This window comes from Curcuma longa, unplaced genomic scaffold (genome assembly GCF_044706935.1).
Source record: "Curcuma longa cultivar G26 ecotype Majalengka, Jawa Barat unplaced genomic scaffold, ITB_CL_G26_1.1 contig_18247, whole genome shotgun sequence".
NCBI classification, from domain to species: domain Eukaryota; kingdom Viridiplantae; phylum Streptophyta; class Magnoliopsida; order Zingiberales; family Zingiberaceae; genus Curcuma; species Curcuma longa.
In genome coordinates, this window is record NW_027430773.1 from 29,027 (window position 1) to 49,564 (window position 20,538).

General features: G+C 36.0%; 3 protein-coding genes across 4 annotated transcripts; 2 read left to right on the forward strand and 1 right to left on the reverse strand.

Annotated features, from left to right (window-relative positions):
• Positions 1-576: 576 nt before the first annotated feature.
• LOC141816803 (alpha-(1,4)-fucosyltransferase) lies at positions 577-4,365 on the forward strand. Its single transcript, XM_074704535.1, has 3 exons — positions 577-1,127; positions 2,975-3,148; positions 3,604-4,365. Exons 1-3 carry the CDS (start codon positions 648-650, stop codon positions 4,171-4,173), a joined length of 1,224 nt encoding a protein of 407 aa, XP_074560636.1. The 5' UTR covers positions 577-647; the 3' UTR covers positions 4,174-4,365.
• Positions 4,366-5,702: 1,337 nt separating this feature from the next.
• Positions 5,703-6,683, forward strand: LOC141816800 (myb-related protein 308-like). Its single transcript, XM_074704532.1, has 3 exons — positions 5,703-5,893; positions 5,988-6,117; positions 6,226-6,683. Exons 1-3 carry the CDS (start codon positions 5,761-5,763, stop codon positions 6,593-6,595), a joined length of 633 nt encoding a protein of 210 aa, XP_074560633.1. The 5' UTR covers positions 5,703-5,760; the 3' UTR covers positions 6,596-6,683.
• Positions 6,684-9,434: 2,751 nt separating this feature from the next.
• On the reverse strand, positions 9,435-19,754 carry LOC141816799 (TOM1-like protein 3). 2 transcript variants are annotated; one of them, XM_074704531.1, is made up of 10 exons: positions 19,523-19,754; positions 19,178-19,295; positions 18,433-18,511; positions 17,765-17,863; positions 17,552-17,665; positions 16,690-16,835; positions 13,980-14,061; positions 13,514-13,599; positions 13,230-13,421; positions 9,435-10,053 (listed from the first exon to the last, which is right to left on the reverse strand). In XM_074704531.1, exons 2-10 carry the CDS (start codon positions 19,282-19,284, stop codon positions 9,468-9,470), a joined length of 1,491 nt encoding a protein of 496 aa, XP_074560632.1. In that variant the 5' UTR covers positions 19,285-19,295; positions 19,523-19,754; the 3' UTR covers positions 9,435-9,467. The 2 variants fall into 2 exon arrangements, with proteins under 2 accessions (XP_074560632.1, XP_074560631.1); XM_074704530.1 differs by having other exon boundaries at positions 18,433-18,514.
• Positions 19,755-20,538: the final 784 nt, after the last annotated feature.

Consider the following 20,538-nt stretch of genomic DNA (forward strand, 5'->3'; position numbering starts at 1 on the left):
ACCAAATTACATCGGATTCCGGCCACTATCCGACCGGAATCCGACGTCGGACGGAGCGCCGGTGAGCTGCGCGTCGATCGCGCCCGAGGGAGAGGCCGGCGGTGGCAGGACGGTGTGACGAGGGCGGCGGTAGCGACAACGGCGATGGATCGCGAGTGTCGTGCATGGGTCGTGCATTTCTCGTCGCGTAATATAACATTTCTCTATGATTCATATGCCACATATTTATTATATTAAAATTTTTTTATTAATATATATTAGAATTGATTTGAACATTAAAATATATTCCTTTCAAAATTAACATTTATTCATCTTTATTCTTATTTTTAAAATGTTTTTATAAAATGTATTCATTAACTGTATTCAAAAAATTCAACTCCTTAATGTATAAGTATAACATTCACTCGTATTAATTATAAATATCAATCGATTATTATAATATTTTTATATTAACAACAATGGATACGTAAGTGTAAAACTTTATAAATTCAAACAGAACTACTTTATTTCTGCGGTCAGTCCATCCCGGCATCATCCATGTGCACGCGTCCGCAGACAAGTCTTTGTAAGAAGTCGTCTTGGTAAAATTAGGGGTAGTTCAATGGAAAATTGGAAATCGGAAGGTCTCGCTCTCCTTCCTTCCCCTCATGCTGCTGCCGGTTACATTGAAGCCGATCAACTTCCTCGCCCCCATGATCGCCTCCGCCCTCTTCCTCCTCCTTCTCTTCTCCGGTTACATCGAGCTCCCGTCCCTCTCCTCCTCCGCCCCCCTCGCCGTCTCCTCCAGTTCTGCCACCGCCGCTGACCGCCCAAAGTTCGCTTTCACCGATCTCGCCTCTGCTTTTGATCTCTGGGACTCCCATGTCGGATGCGACCGATTCCGCGCTGCGCACGCAAGATGGTCCGCTAACGACTCCGCGTTGCAGGCGGGCAGCACCGCAGGCGATTGCAGGGCGGACGGGGCGAGCCACGTCAGCGTGCTTGTCAAGGGGTGGACTTGGATCCCCGACAATATGGATAATTTATACTCCTGTCGCTGTGGGTTGACCTGCCTATGGTCCAAATCGGCCGTCCTAGCCGATAATCCCGATGCGGTTTTATTCGAGAGCGTGACGCCGCCGGCCACGGTAATTGTGCTTGTGTTGATGAACAATTCTTTCTATGATAACTTAGCTGTGTTTGTTGATTGGTTATTCAGCTTAAATTTTGAACGACAAGTCTATCATGTGATCTTTTGGGCAAAAGTTAACTTTAAGAAATCGCTGCTTTTCTCTTTGAGTAACATCTTAGATCTGATTCAACCTATTTATCGGGCATTCTTGCCAAGGTGTATTTTTGTAATTATTTCATCGGCTCAGAGTACATCTTGTCTTTATAAATTCTAATTTGTATCAGTTGTATTTAATGCTGCATATTGGGAGTGCTGGATCTTTTATTAGCTCAAAGACATCTCTTGGTATGTCTCGCCACTAAATTGACTACAACATTTGGCAAAAGACGTTATATGTTTATTCAGTGGATTGTAAGAGTTATTTTGAGAAATTTAATATTTTCCATAAAAATTTTATATTTTGCATGATGGATGATGCTGATCCATGTAACTTAGTTGTGTCAATGGAGATATAAGAGGCTTTCCTTGACGAGATTGTTCAGTGTTATTTGATAATGGTTTGAGTCTCTATAGTTTCCTTGAAGGGTTTTTTCTGTCGGTGATACCTTCTCATGTGGAAGATTATGTTTCATTAGTACTATCCATTAAGATAGTTTAAGATTCCAAGTTCTCAAGTTTGTTCTATAGGCAGACTTACGAACCTTCCTCACTCAAGCTCTATTCGTCATGGAATATGCAATTTCATAATGAACTAAAAAATATTGTTTTTGTCTTGACACTTGAAAATATTCTCCGTTGAAAAAAAATTCATCATATTCACTGCTTGAATATCTGCAAAATGATCAGAGCTACAAGGATTTTAAGAAAATCTAGATGCGAGATTACTTGTTTTAGATGTTTGCTTGTATACACTCCTGCATGGCATCTCTAACTCTAGCAAATTGTACATGGTTGCTCATTTAAAATGGGATAGGTTCCAAGTTATTTTGTGAATCTACAAGGCTAAGAGCAGCTATAGTCCATTATGCATGTGGTGTGAAGTGTGAATTATGAACTTATACTCCTTTATGCCTACCCAATCAGGTCAGACATTTTTTTAGTTCTAGAGGCTTGTTAGGTGAAAACTTCTTGTTAAATCTCTTTGTGCCTTGATTACAATCTTTTGAGTGATTGTGCCGCTAGACTTGAGTATTGCACACATGATAGATGAAAAATGTCAATTTTAAAGATTTTATCATTGAAACAAATATGGTTAATCTTGGAATTGCATTCTATTTCTAACCATGATGGATGACATATCACATGATGCTACACTAGTAAGCTTTGACAATTGTATGATGTGTCATTGGGTAATCATGTTAACATAGATTGTGTTGAATTTATTATTCCAAGGATAAACACATACCAAGAAATACCTTGTAAACAAACATAGAGTGTGTTGAACCTAGTATATTTCTTTGTCATGAACTAGTGCTTGTTCTTGTAAAAGCATTAATGGATCTGGTTTGTTGCACCGATCAATTTTAATGCCTCTTACATTTATACTTTGAATCTGTTCGTGCTTGATGTATGGAGACAACTTGTTTCATTTTGCTCGTTGGGATTTTAGCTTAAGGTGATATTTTTGTTCTTGCAATTCTGCTTTGCTTAATTTGTGCTAAATTTTCTTGAAACTTCAATGAGCTAATGGATGTATTAGTCCGAGAATCCATATCATATTGATACTGAATAAATCAAGAGAAGTTTTCATTATTAAAAAGTTAGAGTGGGTATTGCACTTTTCATATTATTTAGATACTTGCTGTAACCACTTGAATTCCAACAATAGCTGTTATTGGTTTCTAAAACATATCTGTTGTACAGAGGAAGAAAGGTGATCCACTCCGTGTTTATATGGATCTTGAAGCCAGTAGAAAACCTTCAGGATTTGAAGATATATTTATTGGCTACCATGTCAAGGATGATGTTCAATCCACATATGCTGGGACTCTTTTTCATAAGAGTCGTAATTACCATGTGTCCTCTCAGAAAAGAAAGGTAAGATCTCACCTCACACTACTAGATCTCTATTTCTGTTCGTGCAGCAATCCCTCAATCGTGATACTTCATCTGCTACTTCAATGCCATTATGCTATAGGGATATAATGTTTTATGACATGCAAGTGGTGACCTACCTGTGTTATTAATGTTTGCTTGAATGCAACAATTTCTTCTCATTCCTAAAGGATGGAATGTGTTTCACATGACTAAAAGCGCTTCTCAATGGAGAGATCCTAAAATTGTATGCAATATGCTTGACCCAATGTTATGCACAAAGACTGCTGAATGTTCATATGGCTGTCAGTTATGATTCTTAGACAGGGTCATGAATTTTCATTTTCTTACAAAACAAAACAACATATTTGTGAGGGAACATGGTTATCAATGTTGCATTTATTGGTGAATTTCGAACCAATCGCTAATGGTTTCTTTCACTCCTCATATTGTAACAGGATGTCCTGGTGTACTGGTCTTCTTCTAGGTGCCTTCCCCAACGAAACCAACTTGCCACGAAATTCTTCTCCCTCGTCACTCATCATTCATTTGGCAAATGTTTGAACAACGTTGGGGGCCCTAATGTTGCACTCTCTCTCTACCCAGAATGTGCCATGGCTGACAAGTCAGTTCCTCAGTGGTGGGATCATCTACATTGCGCCATGTCACATTACAAGTTTGTCCTCGCCATAGAAAACACCATGACCGATAGCTATGTTACTGAGAAGCTCTACTATGCTCTTGATGCTGGTGCAGTGCCCATCTATTTTGGAGCACCTAACGTGTGGGACTTCGTGCCTCCAAATTCGATAATAGAGGCATCCAAGTTTAGCTCTCTGGAGGAGTTGGCTTCATATGTAAAAGAACTAGCGGAGGATCCAATTGCGTATGCAGAGTACCATGCCTGGAGGAGATGCGGTGTGATGGGAAATTATGGGAAGACTCGAGCCACCAGTCTGGACACATTACCATGTAGGTTGTGTGAGTTTGTGAGCAGCAAAGGAGGGAGGAGTGCAAGAGCAATTTAGTGTTGTGATTATCGGCCTTCATTCACATGTGACTGCCATAACCTTTGTACTAATACTTCCACAAGTAGATTTCATAGGTTTCTTTTTCTTATGCTCTTTCTATTGATCTTATAGTAGTTGTTGCAATTAATGGTTGTCATCTGACGTTCTAGATAAAAGCTTTACTTAAGAAGGGGAAGAGAACGAAATTAATTTATGCTGGCAAAATACTTCAGTCTTTCTTCTGTAAAAAAGTGGAATTCGTTATTCCAACGGTCTCACACGGTTGACTTCACCATTATCTGTGAGGAGATAAATCGAGAAACTACAGTTGATTTCTCTTCAGTCTCTCGAACTATGTCATGCCTTTCCACAAGCATATTCGATGTTTTGACAAATAAAAGGTTATTCTTATTCTGAGTGTGCTTCGATATTTACGTTATAAGTTATAATAACTATCCAACTCATGTAGTTTCTAATACAAAGATTAGAAAATTAAACCATCTCTATCAACAATTAATCAATATGAGCTGATTTTAATCATGTTAATAGCGTGGCACACACTAATCTCACATAAAATAGTGGTCAAAGTCGTTCATTCAACTATTATGAACATCATCATATCTCACTCTCATCCATCTGTTTGTTTCGATGAAATAGTTAGGAAAGAGATTATAGCCCATGAACTGTTAGTAGGAAAACAAAGTTGGGTACCATTTTTTAACAGCAAACCTAATTAATCGCAACTATTTGGATTTGACTAGTACATTAATTGTTCCCTCCCTCCCTTTCTTCCGAAAATGATGCAATAGTATTATGTTCAGCGGTTTACTCAAGTATCTATGATTCGAATTTAATTACAACATACTGTAATAGAATGAAAAATTTGAGACTTTGATTACCGGATGCTAAGCGAAAAAAAAAGATAAATAATTCTCAATGGTCTTGAGAAAGTCATCAATTCTCAAGATTAAGCTAAAAAAAAAAAAGGCATGCCATTCCCAATGGTTCCATGGTGAGCTATGCATAATTTCTTATATCAAATAGGAAAGTAGTTGGTAAATAAAGATCAAATTGTACCACATATGAGAATAGGAGAAGGGTAGGTGACCAATTTGATGGATGCCTTGTGACCCTTCTCATCTTTTCCCCACAATACAAACAAACAATAAAAGTGAGGCTTTCTAGAACCTCTAAAGATGGAGAAGATTGGTAAAATGATTTTTAAAAAGACAGGCATAAATAAATAAATCCAAAATAAAATAAAATAAATAAAGAGAGGAAAAAAAACAGTATCCTCACACAAAAAAGTAACCCTACCTAACAAATCGTTACCCCTACTTTATAGCCAGCCAATAACTCATTCATGTCACTAAAACAAACAAAATGAGTCAAACAACCCAAATAATGATTCAAGTCAAAGTCCATTCTCATGATCTTCTCTTTCGCTCTTACAAATCCACTGTCATACCTTTCTCTCTCTCTGCCTGTTCCAATTTCTCTTCCCTTTTTCCTCCCTCTTTCTTCACCTTGTTCTCCAATTTCTTCTGTCATTTCTCAAGTTTTTCATTTCTTCTGTCGACTTTGATCGATCTGTGTGTTTGAGGCATGGGTAGGTCTCCTTGTTGTGAGAAGGCTCACACCAACAGAGGAGCATGGAGCAAGGAAGAAGACCAAAAGCTCATTTCCTACATCAAAACCCATGGCGAAGGTCGCTGGAGATCACTCCCTAAAGCTGCAGGTTAATTGAATGTTTAGTTAATTTCACTCCATTACTGATGCTTGAATATGATCTATATATATACTTTTTTTTGGTATATATATATATTTTATAGGTTTGCTTCGTTGTGGGAAGAGTTGCAGACTGAGGTGGATAAACTACCTTCGGCCTGATCTCAAGCGTGGCAATTTCACGGAGGAGGAAGATGAACTCATCATCAAATTGCACGGCTTGCTTGGAAATAAGTACGTATACGTATATATATATTCTTGATAAATGATGATAATATTCTTCTTCTTTTTAATTAGTTCTTGCATGATCGAGCAGTCGTTGTGTTGTGTTAATTGGTTTAGGTGGTCTGTAATAGCTGCGAGATTACCAGGAAGAACAGATAACGAGATCAAGAACTACTGGAACACGTGCATCAGGCGGAAACTCCTCGGCCGCGGCATTGATCCTCAAAACCATGGCCCTATCAATCTCTTTACCACCTTGGAAACCCATCGAGCAGTTGCAATCCAAACTATGAGCGAAGGATCAGTTGCCAACGTCCACGACGACGAAGCCGCCACCGAGAAAGGAGGCAGAGAAAGCAGAGAGAGCGCCCTCGAGCTTGATCTCAATCTTTCTATAGGCTTGCCTCACTGCTCCCCCAAGTGTTCTCCTTCACAAGCTAATTTAGAAACAAACAAGCAATCCATTTGCCGCCGACTAGATTATTAATCTTGAAGGTAGACGATCTGATCTTCTTCTTGATTTACTTGTCGGATAAATCTAGAGTGTCCATTTTGATTTCATGGAGAGTGGTGAAGCTTGTAACTGCCTAAATTCCTACAACAATCCACACGTATATATTAAGAGATTGGAACTCTGATTAATGTGATTTCATGATGGCTTTAATTAATGCTTAGTTATATTGTGATTGTGCCTTAAAGCTCCCGCGACATAGTTAAGTTGGTTACGACGATGAGACAGACTTATTAAGTGGATAAAGGTCAAATCTCGGCGAAGTCGAGGCAATATCCTTTCCATCATGGTCAACTGTAGTTTCTCGATTTACCTCTTCATAGATGGTCGTGGGGCCGACTGTGTGGAGGTGCTGGGATGACAGATTCCACTTTTTACTGAAGTGACTGAGCCTTAAATATGTTTAATTAGGTGGCAAAGAAATGGTGGTCCAAATTAAGGTGATAAAAAATGGTGTGGAGGAAGGAATTGGGTTGTCTCAAATGCAACCTTAATTGGCTTATCAATGAATTAAACAAACAAATAATATAATTAAATCATTTATACTATATATATAATAGTTATAATAATATGATTATTTTATCTATGTATAATTAAAGTTATCCATAATTTTTTAACTAAATAATAATCAAACCAATAACTTTGGTTAATTATACATGTGATTTTAATATTTGAATTCGATTGCCTTCAGTTTTACTTAACTACTTTAAAATTTAATTACTATAAACTCTATAGAACTACTAAAAACTAAACTATAAAATCAAGTATCATAGCATTCAATAACTCAAAATGACAAACTCTCGATTTATATATTATTTAATACTTACAAATCGATATTAATTTTCATCTTCGATTAATACACATTTTCAAACATATCTACATCTTACATCTTCATGTATAGTAACTAACTTTGCCTCCACGGGTATAGTTAAGTTGGTGATGATAGATTATCACATAAAAGTAGGGAACGAATTCTTAAGGAAATAATTCCTTAAGAAATAAAATCCCTTCAACTTGAAAAGGTCGCTCGATTATCATGATTTATCTCCTTTCAAATCTTTGTAGGACCGATATTGAGAGGTATTTAGGGTGAGTGTTATCACCTTTTGCCACATGTACAGTAACTAACTTAATTATATGAGTTAAAATCTCTAATTAACCATGGATAGGACTAAGGGTGCAAACAAATTGAATCTAGTCGAATAATATAAAAATATTAATTTTTGAGTTCGAGTTCGAAAAATATATATGATATTTGAATTCGATTCGAAGTTCAAAAATATAAATAATTTTGGCTCGAATTCGAGTTCGATTCGGATTGTTCGAACCTTGATTCGATCAAATAAAATTGAATTATAGTTCGAAATAACATGGAGTTAAGTTGGAATTACTCAAATCTTAATTTAAATATATTTAAATTAAAATTATGTAAAAATCATAACTAAAGTTCGAAACTCAAGTCTTGCTCACGAGCGACTTATAAACAATCAAATAAAATATTATGGATTCGAATTCAACTCAATATTTTTAAATATAAATCAAATATTTTTTAAATCGATTTGAAAAATTCATGAACAGACCCAATTCATTTACCCCTAGATGGGCACCCATCCCTAGATGGGACCTTCAGAATAACATTGCTGCACTGCCATGATGATTCTAGATGGAAGGTCCACTTGAAGAAGAAGAAGAAGAAAAAGAAAAATGGCAAAGGAAAAGGTTGCAATTGGGTTGTGGTAGGTAGTTGGTGGTTGGTAAATAAATGAATGACATCAGATCCCATTCAACTGCTGCTCCCAAAACTAACAAATTTCATTGAATTCAGGATTATGTTTAGTTTAATTTAATTGTGATTTGACCACTTTGATAATTTCGCCTTTTCATACAACTTTGACTTGGAATATTGGCCTTTTTAAGAGGTTTAATCATTCATAAGACAATGAATTATTATTACTACTATTATTTTTGATTCTAGAATGCCAATCCCACCTACCAAGTTGGTGGTTTGGCTTTATTATGCTGCAAACTATCTAAAAAGAAAATAATAATAATGATAATAATAATAAGAGCATGCATTGTTGAACAATAATGAATAAACAGCCACTGTTTATCTTAGTTGTTGCCAGCCAAACTCAAGATGCATAATAAAGAATACAAACACTGTTCGACTGTAGTTGAAGAGAGTGCTCAAGAAATCCGTGGTTCAAATTAAAATCCTGAACAGATTACTGAAAGTGACACTATTAACATCTTTAAAGCAAACACTAAAGAGAAAATTTTTAGCTCATACATGGCAGCTCCTTGAAAATTAGAAGCAAACTTAACAAGATGGATTTGTTTATTGGAAGAGTCAGTCCATTCTTGTGAGAACCTGATCATTCCTGAAACACTGATTCTTGAATATCTAGATTTGGATCATTAATGTGAGGAAGCTTGGATTAAGAACCCGGATGAACTTATAGGATTAAGTTTTTGTTTTGTATTATTGCGTATAATACTCAAATGAAGATTGGAAGAGACCATGAATTATATATAATAACAAGTTTGGAAGAGCACATGAATATTTAATTAGAACACTGAATGAATACTTAGAATATGAAACTAATAGAACAACGAATTATTACTATGAGAAAAGAAGAAATCAGTCACTTTATTGAGCTGCTACGAGGTAATACAGAAATGACTCTATCACTAGCACGGATCTGTAAAGCATTTGAAGTCAGAGATTACAAAAGAACAATGCAATTCACTTCATTCATATACACCACAGAACAAACAACTTGAACAAATACTTTAATTGCAAACTGATAAGCACAAGGAAATGGACGACCTTCACACCTCAAACTGATCAACGGGTTCCTAGACGGTTGGGTGCTTTGGGTGATGAAGATGATTTGGCCTTTGCAAAGTCGACCAAGTCTTTGAAGAGAACATCCTCAGGCTTGGTTTGACTGGTTGTCGGTGCCACGTTCTGGCTTCTAAAGCTTCCTTGGTTATGATGTGGATCCAAACTTGAAGTATCGTGAGTAAAAGAGGGATTCTCATAATGCGTTATCGGCACCCCACCTGATGAGCCATGCTTCTGAGGGTCAAAAACCTGCTCTCTTTGGCTATAATCCAGTACTGGGGGTGGCAGGGGACCAAAAGTCTGGGATTCCCAAGGAGCCTTCGGTAGTTCGACAGTGGATCTCTCTGCTTGAGTAGGCTCATCATATCTGGGCAAGCTAGAAGACTCCAGAAATGGAGCTGCATCGGAAGATTTGAGCAGAGGTGAAGTAGGTTGCAGCGGTGGGTTAACAGGAGCACCAAATGATCGTTCTGATCTATAAGCATCACCACTCAGATAGTCCTCTTTGCCAATTGGAGGAGGCTGCGGGAGAAGAGGGCTTGGTGGTTTGGCACTACCATTCCCAGTAGCATCGTGCCTAGGAGCCCTGGACCATTCAGAAGTTCTAGAAGATTTAAAAGCAATTTGAAAGTGTAGATTGACATTGGTAGAGTTAGAACCAACATTTATTGGAAATTGAAATTCTGAAACAACCTAATCTAACTTTGCTTGACAAAAAATTTTCAAAATTATCAATGATATAAGCGGCATAATGGTCAGAGAGTGTCCGCCAAGTTGATGAATCATCATTCTACTTTAAACATATATCAACAAGCTAAATTGCTTCATTTGTTTAGTATAATTGCACAATTTAATCTTAGAGCTAATTTTACTTGTTGAATGCAGTACTGAGCTTTACGCCACAATATTAAGGAAAGAAGTGTTTGTTTACTTTCTTACTTTGCATTTTCTATAGAATGCAGAGATGGTTTATCTGCCCTAGAAATATGAAGCTATTGTCAAACAGAGAACAAGTGAAACTCAGCTATTGTCAAACAGGAGATGGTTTACTTCACATTCTTTCTACTGTAGCAACCAGAAATATGACAAGGAATTATTTACAGACAGGCACTATCTACTCCGACTAAGACTGAAAGACAAGCAGTACATGTGCCATCAGAGTGAGACATTATCCACAGCAATCAAGCTCATAATCTGTAACTAAATAATCGGTATTCCTAAGTGGCGCATAGAAAATCATGTGTTAATCAAATGGAGGGCAACTCCACCCAAATGAATAATCATTTTGTGTTACTATACACCTGAATGGTTAGAAACAATTCAGCATGACAGTCCTTGGTTTGGGAGGTCATCTTAATTTAACTTGAATGTGACTATGTGACTACAAGTAACTCAATCGACTACAGATTCTCTAAGACATCAAAATGCAATCAGTAGCTAAACTAAAACCACATTTTCATCATAATCTGTAACTTCTAAAGGTGAAGAATCACAAGGAATAAGGAGCATGCAGGTGCCAATGGAAAACAGAAACAAAATGTATCCCAAAAGATGGAAACATATTAGTTCCTGCAACAGAGGTGTAGTTAAAAATATTTAAATTTGAGAAAGCAAAAAAATCAATTTTACCTAAACTACATAAACAGGAAGGCAATAAGAATCAACTTGATGTTTGGCGTATTGTAACTTCCATTTAGATTGTGTTAGGATGTATACCAGAATCCTAACTATGTAAATAAACATTCTGAAATAAGAATCACATTTAGTCAAAAATTTGTATTTAGTTTTTATGCAAGTGTCCATTTAATCTATATTGTAGACAAACATGGTGTGCGGAGTCACACACAGAAAACCATGTTATCAGTTCCTTATAGATTATAAACAGTGTTCACAACCAAGATGAACTGGACAAACCATTGGAGTGGTTGTAGTGTAATTTGGTCTTAGTCTGTCTTGACTATAGAATTACACTAGTACACTAAGTGTGTATTGAGCTGGACCATCTGAGGATTGTTCGATTTATACTGACTATATAATCGAACTAAACCTCTGTTACTATAGATGTACATACTCTTAATCCCGATATAATAACAAACACATGTGCTTAGTATGTACTTCTTTAATTCATCAAAGGGTGAGATTTAGATCGATAGATCAATAGGCCCGATGAGTTGGGAAATAGTATTATGTACATGGTGTGTTGTTGATTATAGAAGGAAACTGTGTCCTATAATCTAGGCTGATGATGTCCCCTTGAGGAGCTCATAAGGATTATCATGTAAACCCTGCAGGTGGACCTTGTCCGCATGATAATAAGGTTGAGTGGTACTACTCTTGGAATAGATGTCGATTAAATTCGAGTTGTCAGTAACTCATTTAATTGACGGACATACGATATCTTAAACACAGGGAGACTAATGTGCTGATAGTAAGAAGGAGCCCATATTGTAATATGGGATTGGTGCAGTAGTTCGATAATAACTCTTTAGTGGTATGAGTTATTATTGATGGACTAAGGTTGTGTGTTCGGGGCGAACACGGGAAGCCTTAGCTCATCAGAAGGCCAAAATCAATTCCTCCTCTAGGTCCCTGCTGTAGCCTCTAGAAACCCTCAAATACACCTTGGAAGAATTCGTGAAGAAACCAGGCATTCGAACCCATATAAAGCTGTGTAATCGATCAGCTGATCGATTACACACCTTGGTAATCGATCAGCTGATCGATTACCAAAGTTCTCATTACGAAGGCAGGTAATCGATCAGGTGATCGATTACCAGCCTGGTAATCGATCACCTGATCGATTACCAGTGTTAATAAGAAAAAATAGCGATGTTTAATCGATTGTTTGATCGATTAAACACCTCGGGTTCGAATTGGAAACTTCCGAAATCTTGCCAAAATCTCCGATTTGATTGATTTAAATCATACCATGTTTACGAATCAATCATACCATGTTTATGGCTCAAATTATACCATATTTATGGGATGGCTAAGGCTATAAAAGAAGGGGTTCTCAACGGGTTTGAGAGATCATCGAAACAAGCTTTTGGTGGCCGAGAAGTCTCGGCAGCCAACCCCTTTTCCTCTTCTCTTTTCCGGAGAAGGAAGGAAAGCTTGCTAGCCATCGGAGAGGAGAATTCTGGTGGAGAAAATTCTCGAAGGATCGTTGCCCACACAACGTTCGAGAAAAAGAGAGGAATACAGCAGAAGATCAAGAGGTCTTCGGGTACAAGCTTCATCCACATCCTTCGCAACAGTCCAAAGAAAGGTATAATTTAATGTTTCCGCATAAGTTAAATTATTCCTTTTATATTGGATCCTGTAAACCAAACACAAGAGCCCAATGATCTAAATGCGTCGACTATGAGGGCAACTTGAGATCGTTTCCGGGAAAATTTTTGTTCTGCAATAATCTACCGGAACGGTTTTTCAAGACTTTCCCATCAGATTGGAATGGTGGAAAACCACGAGGCGGAGATGAAACAAGAAAGAGAAGTGAAAACTCTCAAGTCTACTATTGATTGGACAATAACATAATATTTAATTTGCAAAAACCACTTAAAACTATTGCAATAGTAGGATTATACATAACATTATATAATCTATTATTCATTTTAAAGCTAAAAGTCCTAATTGAGCCAAACATAAAACATTGTTTGAGCATAGTTTCTAGTATATGATGTAGATAATTCACAGTTGATGTAAAACTAGATGCAGAAAGATATGCATAAGAGAGGAATGGAAAACCTTCATAAATGATACCTGAGAGATAACTGCAGGGAGAAATCATCCTCCAGCTCATCATCCTCGTGATTTACATTAATAACAGGCAACGATGAAGCAACTGGAGGTACAACACTGGGAGAAGTTCCCTTGATGATATCATCATGTCGTTTAAGTACACGCTCAAGCTCGTCATTAAGTGCCAGACCTTGACAAAGAAGTTCTTCATCTCTGTAACAATTAAAATATTAAAATAACATTACCAGTTCATGGGACTCTCCACTGAATAATACATTCGCTGATTTTTGCAATTCTAGACATACCCAGTATTATTCACGAGAACCATGACTCGCTTTTTATAAGAATTGCATTGCTCAACAAGGTCAACGATAGCTTCTTGCTTTATGCCCTGTCATGCAAAAGTATTTGATTCATAAGGATTTATTCATCTGTGATGCCTAACTTCTTTTAGAACTTGGAGATTTCAATAAAGAGTAACACAACTAAAATCTGACAGTTAACCCATCAACCAACTCCACAAGTTCCTATAGTTCATTAAGCAAGCGCTTTTAAAGCTTCCTGAGCAATGAGAATACATCATCCTATGGCACTAAAGATCATGTTCAATATATGATCTATATCATTGCCGGCGACTATAAGTCCACAGGTCTAAACTTTCCTCTTTCTTTCATGGAGAATAAGGAAGGTGCACAATATGACATAGTTTCAAAAAAGATGTTTACATTATCCTAACTTCAATTTTGAAAGAGTTACAAGTGAAACTCTCACCTCTTGGTTTTTGGGATCCAATGCATTAAGCATCTCAGATAACACATCTGCTATTCCTCGAGCATTCTGAATGTCTTGCAAGCTGCATGAAGAAAATAGGTTACCTCTAAAACATAAAACTTAACAAAATTGAATATTATAGATATGAGGAAGGTTGAAGTAGCTTTAGTTGATAGTGGTCCATGTAATATTGTATCATAAGGTTAATTGATAAACAAATTATGTTGCATGCTCATGATTTAGAAAACACGGTTTATACATTAGATATTGTAATTCTTGGCTGGTAGCATTTTTCCTGATTATTTTTTACTTGTTCGTGTGTCAAATTTTATAATTTAATTCATCAAGGCATGGTTTGCTTTCAACAAAGACAAAGAATGAGGAAAATTTAAAAAAATATACATTAGCTAAGAAAGAGGCTAAAAAAGCAGTGAATGAAGCTAAAAATACAACTTTTGAGCAGTTATATCGAAAATTAGATACAAAAGAAGGAGAAAAAGACATTTATAAAATAGCTAAAGTGAGAGAGAGGAAGACAAAAGATGTTAGCCAAATAAGATGTATTAAAGATGAATGCAATAGGGTATTAGTAAATGATGGAGAAATAAAAGAGCGGTGGAAGAGGTATTTTCATCAACTTTTTAATGAAGGTGTAGGTGATCAGCTTAATTTAGGTAATTTAAGCAGGTCAAATGAGTATAGAAATTTAAATTTTTACCGTAGAATTCAAATTTCAGAAGTAGAACAAGCTTTAAATGGAATGAAAAATGGAAAAACCGTTGGACCAGATGATATTCCGATAGAGGTATGGAAGTGCCTAGGGAAACAAGGTATTGAATGGCTTACAAAATTATTTAACATGATATTGAAATCAAAGAAAATGCCGGATCAATGGAGAGTAAGTACTTTAATTCCCTTATATAAGAATAAGGGAGACGTACAAAATTGTGCAAATTATAGGGGCATTAAATTAATGAGTCATACTATGAAACTTTGGGAAAAAGTAATAGAAAAACGATTAAGGAAAGAGACTATGGTCACCGAAAATCAATTTGGGTTTATGCCTGGTAGGTCGACAACAGAAGCTATACATCTTCTCAGGCAACTAATTGAAAAGTATCGGGAGCAAAAGCAAGATCTACATATGGTATTTGTTGATTTAGAAAAAGCTTATGATAGAGTTCCAAGGAAAATTATATGGAGAATTCTAGAAAAGAGAGGTGTTAGTGTAGTATATATTGACCTAATTAAGGATATGTATGAGGAAGTAACAACTAGAGTGAAGACTTCAGGCGGATTGACTGAAGCATTTCCAATAAAAATAGGGTTGCATCAAGGGTCAGCTCTAAGTCCTTATCTTTTTACACTAATCCTAGATGAACTTACTGGACACATTCAAGATACCGTACCGTGGTGTATGTTATTTGCAGATGATATTGTATTGGTAGATGAGACACGTGAGGGAGTAAATGCTAAATTAGAATCTTGGCGAGAAACACTAGAAGAGAAAGGTTTTAGGCTTAGTAGAGTAAAGACAGAATATATGAAATTTAAATTTAGCAATATTGAACGTAATGAGACAAGTATTAAACTAGGAGATGATGAGTTGTCTGGAACTGAGAGTTTTAAATATTTAGGATCATTTTTGCAAGCTGATGGAGGGATAGAGAGAGATGTCTTACATAGAATACAAACAGGATGGTTGAAGTGGAGGAGGGCATCAGGTGTTTTATGTGATCGTAAAGTGCCTCTAAAACTTAAAGGAAAGTTTTATAAAACGGCAGTTAGACCTGCCATGTTATATGGCGCTGAATGTTGGGCTATGACTCGAGCACATGAGCAAAAGATGAGAGTTGCGGAGATGAGGATGTTAAGATGGATGTGTGGACATACGAAGATGGACAGAATAAGAAATGAGAGCATTAGAGAGAAAGTGGGAGTTGCATCTATTGAGGAAAAACTTCGTGAGACACGTTTAAGGTGGTACGGACATGTACTTAGACGACCGACAAATGCTCCAGTTAGGCGGTGTGAAAATATGACAAATACGCACATTAAACGAGGACGTGGTAGACCAAAAAAGACTTGGTTAGCAACAATAAAACAAGATAAAATTTATTTAAATTTAGATGATGATATAATAGGAGATAGAGCTCAATGGCGTAGAAGGATCCATATAGCCGACCCCACTTAGTGGGATAAGGCTTGGTTGTTGTTGTTGTTGTAAAGACAATAGTCAGTTCCCTAATTCGCTCCTACTAATTCCTGTAACCAAAGACAGCACAGCCATAGATCCCAACTGTTTGAGGATAGTTAGATGAATCGCTTCAGGTCACTATCTTAATTAGCCATCCCAACCAACTAGCCAGGTCAAGTTTATCATAATTTTGACATGTGAAGTAACCAAACCAGTTGGAGCCATTAACATGGATTTCCAGTTGGCCCATCTGTGTAGCCTGGGTCTGAAAACTATTCACAGGAATAGTTGTATGTTTGATCTGTAGGGCTTCGATGGAACTAAATGTCAGAGTTCCGAAGTAGAAATAATGATTTGTACAACTAACAGTGTATAAATGTCCTCCTTAGTTCCAACCAGTCTAATAGATAAATGACAAAAAAAAATAATTTCAGAACACTATCACCCATGTAGAAGGGTTAAAACAGCTTAAACAGTATAATGGTAGACAATAAGAAAAAGTAAACCAAAAACCTGAGAGAAGAAATTTCTGACTGAAGTGAAGCTTCTAAAGCGGCATTTTCATATGCTGATGGTTGATGTGCTACAGGGTGTGTCTGAGGAGGGGTGAACAATGGAACAACATTTTCTATACGGGGTGGAAACTCAACTCCAGCAGCCTACATAAACAAAAAGAAGGATTCTTTGAAAAACCTTCCGTTGCTGGGAAACACAACTGATAAGTTATCTCAATAAAAAAGTAAAATGCGCAAGGAATTGAATTATTGATAATATAAGCTAACCGTACATGAGAAAATTTGTTAGCGGATAGGAATTGGTGATAGAAAGAAAAAACAAAAACATATCTCATTCCAAGCCAAAAAGATGCAGCACAAAAATGCAACAAAATTGAAGAAATATGTAGTTCAACAGTATTCAAAACTTGTATAACAACAATTTTCCAAAATTCAAAATTACTTAGCAAACCTGAGATGTGCAAAGCATGTGAATCAATGGAACTATTTTAATGGTAACAAGAATTTATTAATTATTAATACTCAAACGAGGGCATGAACTTTTATTATTATATTGAGAAAAATACTTTAGTAACAAAATTTAGATTATTGTCTTATGGGTATGTGTTGTTTTTTTTTGGAACATACTTGAGTATACATAACATTCAAATAAATTCTAAGAAAAGATCCATTTTTTAAGAAATTTGAGAGCTAAAAGATTATAAGGAATCATCGAACATAGATTAATTTCAAGTTTTTCATCAAAGTACATATATAATAAAGACAAAAGATGGAAACTTACAAACATTCAGGGAATGATTTGTCATACAAGTTAGGACATTAAGAAAATAACCATGTGTCATATGGGCAAACAAGCATACCCTAAGTTCTTGGTATGCAGCATGATATTGAGGATGTCGTCCTCCTGATTCTCCAAAAGCATCCTGCCAGGTATCTATCAAAACTAATATCTTCTCTCTTACATTTAGAGCAGGCTGCCAACATGATTTAAAATTAGAATTAGCATCATGAAGCAAAAGTGTAATAATGTAAAAAAAAAACTGATAAAATCAGATCTTCCAACTGATTCTTACTTTTTTCTTTACAATTTTAACCATTTCATGCAAAATATCCCTCTCAACAATCTGTTGGTGAACAGTGTCTCCACAATTTTTACTTAGAGTCTCCAGCACCTAATTGGAATTTTAAATATTGTTATCATCATGAACATGAGTAGCACATGACATTACATAGATATGGATACTTTTCTATGAAAAAGATAAATATGCCAAAATACAGAAATTTGATGTTTCATGAAAACATAGTCCATCCAAAGTTTATTTATTTATTGGCAAATATGCATTAATATGGCAACCAAAATATATTCATATTAAACTTCATCATAATCTGTTCTACCATCTGTTTACTTATCAGTAAGTATAATTTCTTCCATGAATTAATTATACAGTTTCATGTCAAACTATCATTAAATAGACTTGCTTGAGCAATTTATCTCAAGTGCAAAGCTGATACTAGTTCTTCTTCCAAACATGACTGGTAGATTAAGGCTGACAGAACTCAGTTTTATACTATAGACATAAAGCTCTAGAAGCATTTATGCCATTTTACCAGAACAAAAGCAAGTGACATGGAGAGAATTTATATATAGCTTCAGTAGAGAACAACAAAGAACTGCTTAAACTTGAGCATCAATAGTTGAAGATAAACAATGTTTAGCTGAAAGAAAAAACTATGTGCTCACAGAAAGTGTCAGAAGTTGAACATTTGGACTTTTGCTTCCAAGACGCTTCTTAAGTACTTTCAATGCCTCCTTTGTTTGCCTACTCCTCACAAGAGAGGTTGGAAGAAGTTTTAGCAATTAAAATTTTCGATCATAGGAACCAAACAACATCAAAAGAGAACTATAATAAAGCACATGGAAATAAAGTTTTTTCAGGAGTAAAAGTAGTGAAATAAAGATATAACAAAGCAGAGTCAAGAAACATATTGATAATATATCGAGTGGCATGTCAAGCTAGCTTGTATATCTGCTTCCTGTTTGTCTTTCTTAATTTGCAACGAACCACACATATTTGTTAAGATTCAAGGTGATCTTACATAGAGAATAAATGTTTTGCAGATAAGATTAATTAATGTGCATAAAAGCTTACTCCTAGAAGCATATTGGTAGAAACTAGAATTTCTCATGTACCAAAAACTTGGATCCCGACAATTTATATCAACTTAATTAACTTCGAAAACTATAGCCAAAGTAATTATGCAGTCTTCGATTGCTTAAGGTACCATAAGCATCCTACTTTCCAAAAATGTGTAGGTATTTAATATTACCCAATTGGTTTCATTAATACATCAGAGCAACTGCTTTGGAGGTTCAACAGGTAGAAGCCATGCTCAAATACATGTACGTTCGCTATAATATAGAATCAAAGTGAAGTTTGCTCTATTAAAAACACAACCAAGGAAGCAATAGCAAACCAAAACCCTACCCAGGATCTATATTCAGAATGTCGCACAACTCCAAATTGATCGCCCAGTCCGGGCCGATCAACTTGTCGCTTGTCGCTCGCTCCGCACACACCGCAGCCGTAGTCATCGCAACTTTACCTGCAATAGTCCACCGCCGATGCTCAAAAAATCTCAGTAATACCCGTCAATACGAATACAAGAAACTAAAATTGGTTAAAGTCTATCCCGGACCCTAAAAAGGCAGTTTTTGAATTCAAAAAAATAAACCAGATCAAATCCAAACCAACCACGCAGTAACTAAGGATTCCAATTTCCCTAATACGCTAGGTTTCAAAGCATAGAGATATCAGACGCAAAGGTCTCACCTTTACGCCGCAGAGAGGAACGGGGAAGAAGCTTTTCCTTGCCTTCTGAGGAATTCTTATCTTGCGGAATAATTAAGAAGAGAGAGAGAGATGGAGAGGTGGATTAGCTCATCGTGGATGCCGACAGCAAGGGAACAGAACAAGGCGTCGCGAGATCGAATAGAAAAAAATGGCAAGCGTGGACTTTCTCACACTTTCCTTCTTTCTGCGTAGTTTCTTCTTGCCCAGCCATCTTCTTCAAATTGGCATTTATATCCCTTTAAAGAAAAATTCCAGACTATTCGTCTCTTCAGATACTAAGACTGAAGAACATTGAGGCTCTCTTTCAGAATTTAGATATTTCCATTTTTTATCTTTGCTCTTTCTATTTTAAAAAAAAAATCAACATTTTTCAAAGCTATTTCCGAACATCCAAATTTTCATAAGCAATAATTAACAAATACAGTATTCTGAATTAGATCGTTTAATAATTAATTTTCTTTTACATCCAAATTTTGCTATTGAATTATATATTATTTTACTACGATAAGATAACATTTTGTAGTTTCAATTATTTGAATTGAGTTTTGTTTGTTTGTTTGTTGGTTTGTTTCGAAAGATAAACAAACTAGATTAAAGTATGAAATATTTTATGATATTAAAATTTGAATTAAGGAAAGACTCAGGGGCTTAAAAGGATAATTATGAGTTTTTTAACAAAATGACCCTCCTCTGTTCTTGTAGTTTAATATTTCAGCAATGTTTCAAACGAGTTATCAAACAAGTTAACCATATTTAGGAGACATCACGTTGCCAATAATTTTGAAGTTTCTAGAAACCAGGTAATGCAGAAAAGAAAAGATTTTTCTTCTAGTTAAACATAACAATTTGAAAGGAGACTTTGTCGTAACAATAAAATTATTACTGTACGATCTTATAATGATATATTTAAATTAGGAAAACAGCGTTTTAGGGATCTCGATTCTCATGTACCGAAATGTTTATTACAAAATAATTTGGACTGACGCGCAAAATGA

Coding starts and splice junctions, on each gene's coding strand:
- LOC141816803 (XM_074704535.1), top strand. CDS start 648: ATGCTGCTGCCGGTTACATTGAAGCCGATCAACTTCCTCGCCCCCATG. Junction 1,128..2,974: donor GCGTGACGCCGCCGGCCACG/GTAATTGTGCTT, acceptor TCTGTTGTACAG/AGGAAGAAAGGTGATCCACT. Junction 3,149..3,603: donor TGTCCTCTCAGAAAAGAAAG/GTAAGATCTCAC, acceptor ATATTGTAACAG/GATGTCCTGGTGTACTGGTC.
- LOC141816800 (XM_074704532.1), top strand. CDS start 5,761: ATGGGTAGGTCTCCTTGTTGTGAGAAGGCTCACACCAACAGAGGAGCA. Junction 5,894..5,987: donor ATCACTCCCTAAAGCTGCAG/GTTAATTGAATG, acceptor TATATTTTATAG/GTTTGCTTCGTTGTGGGAAG. Junction 6,118..6,225: donor CACGGCTTGCTTGGAAATAA/GTACGTATACGT, acceptor TAATTGGTTTAG/GTGGTCTGTAATAGCTGCGA.
- LOC141816799 (XM_074704530.1), bottom strand. CDS start 19,284: ATGACTACGGCTGCGGTGTGTGCGGAGCGAGCGACAAGCGACAAGTTG. Junction 14,062..16,689: donor TCAGAAATTTCTTCTCTCAG/GTTTTTGGTTTA, acceptor TTCTTCATGCAG/CTTGCAAGACATTCAGAATG. Junction 13,422..13,513: donor GTTCTCGTGAATAATACTGG/GTATGTCTAGAA, acceptor TAATTGTTACAG/AGATGAAGAACTTCTTTGTC.